This window comes from Rhamphochromis sp. 'chilingali', assembly GCF_963969265.1.
Source record: "Rhamphochromis sp. 'chilingali' genome assembly, chromosome: 2".
Lineage (NCBI taxonomy): Eukaryota > Metazoa > Chordata > Actinopteri > Cichliformes > Cichlidae > Rhamphochromis > Rhamphochromis sp. 'chilingali'.
The window spans coordinates 954,519-962,475 of NC_137930.1; the positions used below are offsets into that span (position 1 = coordinate 954,519).

Here is a 7,957-nt window from a genome sequence, read left to right on the forward strand (position 1 = left end):
GCATAAAGAGGGAAACACATCATGTAGCAATTTCAAATATCCAGTGGCCTTGAGGTTTCCATTGATGAAGAATGGACCCACTATCGTTGTCCCCATATACCACACCAAACCATCACTTTTGTTGTTCCAACAGTCTTGGAGGGATCCATCCAGTGTGGGTTAGTGTCAGACCAATAGCGGTGATTTTGTTTGTTAACACCATTCACATAAAAGTTTGTCTCATCACTGAACAAAATCTTCTGCGTGAACTGAGGGTCCTGTTCCAGTTTTTGTTTTGCCCATTCTGCAAATTCTGTGGCCGATCTGGGTCATCCTCGCTGAGATGCTGCAGCAGCTGGAGTTTGTAAGGGTGCCATTTGTGAGTAGCTAATATCCGCCCAAGGGATGTTGGACTAATGCCACTCTCCAGTGACATGCGGCGAGTGCTACGCTGTGGGCTCTTGCTGAATGAAGCTAGGACAGCCACTGATGTTTCTTCATTAGTGACAGTTTTCTAGCGTCCACATTTTGGCAAATCCAACACTGAACCAGTTTCACCAAACTTAGCAAGCAGTTTGCTGACTGTAGCATGGGAGATGGGTGGTCTCGTAGGGTGTGTTGCATTGAAATCTGCTGCAATGACCCGGTTACTGCGTTCACCAGATATCAACACGATTTCGATCCTCACGTGTTAACCTCTTCGACATGTCAATGGCTGTGAACAAAGAGAAACTTGTAAATAACTCATGAAAGAATAAAGTTACGTTGAAACCAAGCACACCATTGTTGTTCTTGTGACATTACCAATAAGTTTGATGTGTCACATGGCCCTCTTCCTATTGAAAAAACAAAAGTTGTATCCAAGATGGCCGACTTCTAAATGGCCACCATGGTCACCGCCCATCTTGAGGAGTTTGCCCCCTCACATATACTAATGTGCCACAAACAGGACTTTATATCACCAACCATTCCCCTGTTATTACGCTGTATCCATATAAATGCCCACCCTGTAGAACAGCCAGAGTCCAGGTGCTGGCAGGCTATGCTAACGGGACCGTCCTTTCCCAACAGAATCCGGTTCACAGTGGTGAGCGAGCCTCCAGAGGAAGAGGAGCAGGAGAGGGAGTGTGAGGATGTGGGCGTGGCCTTCCTGAGGATCCCTGACATCCTGGAGAAACAGCGAGACGTGACAGAGGAGCGTTTGAGCGGTCAGCACGCACCGAAACGATAACCACCAACAACACGACCACAGCAGCCTTTAAAGTTCTTAAAAGCAGAGACGCAGGAAACAAATGCTTTTCCTAATGTTCACCATTTTAGCTGATCTAGATTACGACCTCCAAATAACAGTGTTTGCTCGAGCGGCTTTCTCAGTGGTCCAGACCATCCTGCAGCTCACAGCATTTGTCTTTGAGCAGCTGGCGAGTCTCTGCCTCTCTGGGTTAAATCTAGATGTCAGAATAGAAGCAGTCAGTCCCTCGTTCAGTATTTCCGTTTGTATTCCTGCACGTTGACATGATACGGTAGCATCGGTCCCTCCCAGATCCAGGACACATGCTATGGTAACAGTTTTTGGCGTTCTAGCCTCGTGGTTTCTCTCACCATCACAAACATGCTTGATTGTTGCAGACCTGCTGAGTCGAGGAAACCTCTGTGAAAGACGTTCTTAATTTTAATTAATTAATGAATTTTTTAGTGTTGTGAGGGGAATAGTTCCTCTTTGAAAACGTGCGTGTCTGAGCCCACAGTAGGTAACGTGGGTAAAACTGTGGGGCTGTGTGGCCAATCCACACTTATTCCATCCAGGCCCGACATGGGTCATCCCTGGATTACTGCTGCACTGATGATCCTTCAGCACGAAGCGGACAAGCGAAGTGCGACTGTGGGGCGACTCTCATCTGGACTCATTCAGATTGCACTCAGGCTGCGAGATATCAAAAGGCCGAGGAGAAAGCACGAGTCGTTTCGACATGAGCGCGTCTGCCGTCCGCAGGGGAAACTCGAGGCCTAGGTTTCACGTCAGCCGAGTGATGTTGACGAATTCCTCACTACATAAATGGCCGTCTGCTCAGCCGCGCCCGCTCAGTCCACGTACACGCGGGTGTGCTCGACCGTGACATCACCGTAACACAAACATGTTTACTTTGTCTCGTATTTCCGACCATGTCTGCCACTGATTTTCACACGTTCCTCCTCTCCCTGTGCTGCTGGGGTCTGTGTCACATCATGATAGCGATATCATCCACCCTGCACGTGTGTGTCTGTGTGTTTTTACTCCTGCAAACACAACGTGATTTGTGGAGTTTGTGTCTCCTGCTGTGACGACCGTGTGAACTCCAGGGAGCTCGCTCTCTTCACCGTGATGTAGTGATGTGTCGGTCGCGAACGAGACGCCTCTTACAGCCGACTCTTTGAAGTGAACAACGTGAGCCGGCTCCGAGTGCTTGTGTATAAATACACAAACAATACACATGAAATAGACATGAAAGAGTGAGTAATACTTACCTGATGCAGTGTAAAATGATCCCAGTACTGCAGCGAGGGCTGAGCAGTTACAAACAGCAGAATAAACAAATAACAAACTAAAACCGTCTGAGTCTGACAGACTGAAACCCAAAATCATTCCCTGAATAATCACAGTACACGTGTGTGCGTCTGTGTGTTTGCAGTGCTGGACGTGGAGGACAGCAGCGAGGTGGTCGGCACCCTGACGGTGTCCGTGGAGTGTCTGGAGGCTCTGCGCTCCATCATGGAGGAGGAGGAGACCGCCATCAGCAGGCTGTGAGAGGCGTCTCAAATGTGACGTCTCTGTTGTTTCAAAGCGGTGAATAAAGAGGACTGTGCTGAAGTCTGCTGTGAGCCTGTGAATATGATTCATTGTTTGCTCTTCTGCAGTTTCACTGTTTGTGAGCGAGAAACAAAGCGTGCCTTAAATTTTGTCCTTCCTGCACGAACGTTTCGATTCTGTACAAAGAGGATGTGTCTGCAGCTGTGGCTTAGAAAGACATAAATCATGTTTCTGACGTTAATGCATAAAATCAGCTGTGATGTCTCGGTGTGGGGAAAAGAATCACAATCATTGTTGAAGTCATATTTCAAGTTGGAGTGGGGTAGAAGAAGGATTATGGAAGGAGCACTTCATCGAAGAACCACAAACACACACAACAAAACACAGTATAACACAAATGATGCCTCGTGTCAGGCGAAGCATTGATAACATAACACATGCGCAACATAAGATTCATTTACCGTCATTACGTCAGCACACAAGATTCACATCCATCAGTTTTCACAGTGGGCAAAAAACTGTTGTTTTGATTGGTTTTCTTCTTGCTTTGATAAAAATCTTCTTCCTGTCTGAGTCCTCTCGTCTGTCCGTGCTGAAACAACATTACACAAAGTGATGGGCTCCTCTGTAACAAGAATATTTCTAATAAATACAAGAATAAAGCAACTAAGCTTCTTTTTTTTCTCTTATGAGTCACATGTTTCACCCTTTTATCGTTGTTTTTTCATATTTTTCTTCATTCACACTGTTTTTATCCTATAATTTTGATCTCATTTTACCTCCGTACGGTGACGTAAGAATGGGAAAAGCTGCACGTTCGGTGAATCTGTGTGTTGTGAGTAGAATAAAACAATGATTGGAACAGAATGTGCTTAAGTTTACTTAGATAACAGGGAGTGACTGTAATTTGGAAGAACGGGAAATGATTCATAAGTGTGTTTTTTAGGATGACTTTGTCAACCCCTGTTTACAGGACTATAGTGGACTTTGTTCAAACCAGTTGGTTTAGCTGTAAGTCCTGGTGTGTAACTGTGCAGAGTAAGGGATTTATTGACAGTGGGGGTCTGCCTGTCATGAATGCCACAGTTACAAGCCCCCCCCCCCCAGACTGAACAATAGAATTAGTGGAAAACTACTGAAGAGGGGTGACACAGTTCCCATGAACTGAGAAAAGCCAAGCGTGCAGCTGCCAAGATGCCACTTGCCACCAGTTTGGCCATATTTCAGAGCTGCAACATCACTGGAGTGCCCAAAAGCACAAGGTGTGCAATACTCAGAGACATGGCCAAGGTAAGAAAGGCTGAAAGACGACCACCACTGAACAAGACACACAAGCTGAAACGTCAAGACTGGGCCAAGAAATATCTCAAGACTGGTTTTTCTAAGGTTTTATGGACTGATGAAATGAGAGTGAGTCTTGATGGGCCAGATGGATGGGCCCGTGGCTGGATTGGTAAAGGGCAGAGAGCTCCAGTCCCACTCAGACGCCAGCAAGGTGGAGGTGGAGTACTGGTTTGGGCTGGTATCATCAAAGATGAGCTTGTGGGGCCTTTTCGGGTTGAGGATGGAGTCAAGCTCAACTCCCAGTCCTACTGCCAGTTTCTGGAAGACACCTTCTTCAAGCAGTGGTACAGGAAGAAGTCTGCATCCTTCAAGAAAAACATGATTTTCATGCAGGACAATGCTCCATCACACGCGTCCAAGTACTCCACAGCGTGGCTGGCAAGAAAGGGTATAAAAGAAGAAAAACTAATGACATGGCCTCCTTGTTCACCTGATCTGAACCCCATTGAGAACCTGTGGTCCATCATCAAATGTGAGATTTACAAGGAGGGAAAACAGTACACCTCTCTGAACAGTGTCTGGGAGGCTGTGGTTGCTGCTGCACGCAATGTTGATGGTGAACAGATCAAAACACTGACAGAATCCATGGATGGCAGGCTTTTGAGTGTCCTTGCAAAGAAAGGTGGCTATATTGGTCGCTGATTTGTTTTTGTTTTGTTTTTGAATGTCAGAAATGTATATTTGTGAATGTGGAGATGTTATATTGGTGTCACTGGTAAAAATAAATAATTGAAATGGGTATATATTTGTTTTTTGTTAAGTTGCCTAATAATTCTGCACAGTAATAGTCACCTGCACACACAGATATCCCCCTAAAATAGCTCAAACTAAAAACTACTTCCACAAACATTCAGCTTTGATATTAATGAGTTTTTTGGGTTCATTGAGAACATGGTTGTTGTTCAATAATAACATTATTCCTCAAAAATACAACTTGCCTAATAATTCTGCACTCCCTGTACACTCAAAAAAATAACTCTTTAAATGAACATAAAAAAATCATGGAAAGAATTTCCACGTGATTAAATTGCTTTATTTTAGCATTATGCAATTCTGTTACTCCAACTTAATGCACTCAAGTTGGACCAACTTAATTAAAGATTGATGAATCAACGTATTTACTGCATTTTGATCCAATATATTTTAATAGTGTTGATCCAACTTAAAGAGTTTTGTTCCAACTCAATTCAGTAGGTTTTCTCCAACTAATTTACTAAATTTGGTCCCAGCTTAAGTTAATTGAGTTGAACCAACTCATACAAATTAAGTTATTCCAACACAAGTCTTTAATGCTAATAGAAAGCAATTTAATCACGTGGAAATTCTTTCCATGATTATTTTAAGTTAATTTAAAGAGTAATTTTTTGGAGCATTTAACAAAGTCTAGAGTCTGGTTAACATACATTTCACTATTACATCTAAAAGGTAAATAAAAATTTGTCATACACATCTTTTTGTTTTCTCCAATTTATTGAATTTATAGCAAATTTCACATAATGTATAAAGAATACATGAAATGCAAGTACAAGTTACATAACAGAAAAAAAAGTAGTGGACAAAGTGGAAAGTTAACCTGTTAAAACAATTTTTTAACAACAATGAATGGCTGAATCAGGTGATTTTCCGATGACTAATACAACTACTTTGAAGGTCAACAGATGCACTTTCAAAAAAGAAAATATCTGCAATTATTTTAGGTTCATGGTCCAGATACATGGTGTAGCTGTTGTAATGGAAACATTTCTCAACGAGAAAATAGTGTTTTGAGAACCTGTACTTTGTGTGCTGTTGGATAGTTCGTGTGCATCTAATTCCATAAGAATCTTCTGCAGGACCTCAAAGGTGTACCTGAGTTCCAGAGGGTAGCTCAGGTTCAGTGAATAGACCAGACCAAGCAACATTGTCACTGCAAAAACTACATTGCCCAACTCACCCATCACTTCCACCCCCTCTAGAACAATCACAACATCCTGAGGGTCATCGCCAGGCTCCGCACCCTCTGACCGAATGACACAGATTCCAAAGACTGTCTCTGCTATGGCAGTGGCGATGCTTGTTATCAACTTCCTGTGACAATAAAACAAACAAAAAAAAGATAATGATTTCTCACTAATGTCCATTGCAAACAGTTTTAAAAGTAAATATCTGTTTTACATTAATGTAAAATACCTAAAAGCTTTATTCATTCAAGCCTTATAATAATGTAAATGTAATCAAAAATGACTGCCCGATATTTTTCCTGACTCAAGAGAAGTTCATTCAATACCTCAACAATGTCTTTCAAAATCTTGAGTTGTGATAGGGGTGACTGTGGCACAGGAGGTAGAGCAAGTTGTCTACTGGTTTAATCCCTGGCTTCTCTAATCTGATACTAAAACTATCAATGGGTAACATACTGAACCCCAAGTTGCTCCTGATACATCCATTGAAGTGTAAATGTTACATAAAAATCTTGTATGAATGTGTGTATGAATGAGGTTATTATAATGATATTATAATAATGATAGTATAAAACACTCAAGAATGGTGCGTGTAGTATCCAGTGAGAAACTTAAAGCTCTTACTTTTCCTATTTTAAAAGGTATTTTTTACAGCCACCGGTAATTTATAGGAAAACCCCATCCCCTGAAACTTTTTGTATGTAGTTCAAGCTTATCTTTGATCATCTCCTTAGTTAAGGATACAGGCAAGTTAACATACCAGGTAATTCTTCACCAGCTTCTCAGGATCTTCATTCAGGTACAAGCAAAGACCTTTGGCGATGTATTCTCTTCTGATTTCAACAGCATCAGTCTTTATACACAGAGGGGGAAAAAAACAAATATATACGGAAATCCATCTCAACGACCTAGCAGTGGGATTAAAGAACTTTTAGTTGAATTACCAGGAATTTGTGAGAAATACAGAGGCTATTGTTTTACAGTCTTAATCTTTTCAAATAGTATTTATGCATTTTAGACAAGTCTGTCATTTTAATATTGTTTTGTAATTTGTGTATTAATTTAATCATGCCATACCCCCAATTCAAGAAAGTTTAGATGATGTGTACATAAAATCAGAATGCAATGTTTTCTTGGTCTCAAAACTATATGTCTCTTACAAATGAATATATTAAATTTTTAACATGGGAATGTGATAATTTTTAAGAAAAATATTAGCTCACCATGAATTTGATGAACTGGCCTGCCAGCTCTCCAGACCTTTCACCACCTGATAAGATTAAACATTTATTAAATTTACAGGAGGGAACTGGAAGTCTCCAAGTTTATTAAGTAGAAAAATATTTAATTTCAAAAAAATTAAAAAACAGGAAAACATATCTGTTCATGTTTTGTCTTTCCTCCTCAGTGTACTAAAAACACATAAATTGTTAAATAAACCACTGTCCATCAGTTGCAACTTACAAACTTACAAATTTCAACAACCCACACGTAAAATGTAAATTTATCACAACAGTCTCTGTGGTAGAGCCAAACTAGCTTATGTGCAGAGGTTAAGTTATAAACAATATCTATATTTGGAGTAGCTAAGTCTTTCATATTAGGCTATCATGCTAGCATGACATTGTGCTATATTCTTGCACTAACGTGTTAGCTAGCTAGAATGGCATAAACAAACAGATATTTTAAAAAACAAAAACAAAAAACAAATGTGAATAAATAGAACTGAAAAGAATCGACAAACTAATGATACCTTTGTGCAAAAAGTATTTTCATCAAGATGGATGAAGATAGATTCACTCTTACCTTTCCAAGATGACCGTGAAGCAAACCATGTGCTTTCCTGCCTCTTGTTGTTTAGAATCTCACGTGATCTTGTGATATCGCGAGTCTTTAAGGCAGCTAA

General features: G+C 41.0%; 1 protein-coding gene across 1 annotated transcript in view; it reads left to right on the plus strand.

Annotated features, from left to right (window-relative positions):
• rpgrip1l (RPGRIP1 like) overlaps positions 1-3,433 on the plus strand; it is a 24,744-nt gene extending 21,311 nt beyond the window's left edge. Inside the window, exons 25-26 of the mRNA XM_080875320.1 lie at positions 1,051-1,187; positions 2,649-3,433. Coding sequence (XP_080731446.1) covers positions 1,051-1,187; positions 2,649-2,764 — 253 coding nt within the window. The 3' untranslated portion in view covers positions 2,765-3,433. The remainder of the gene's footprint in view (positions 1-1,050; positions 1,188-2,648) is intronic.
• Positions 3,434-7,957: the final 4,524 nt, after the last annotated feature.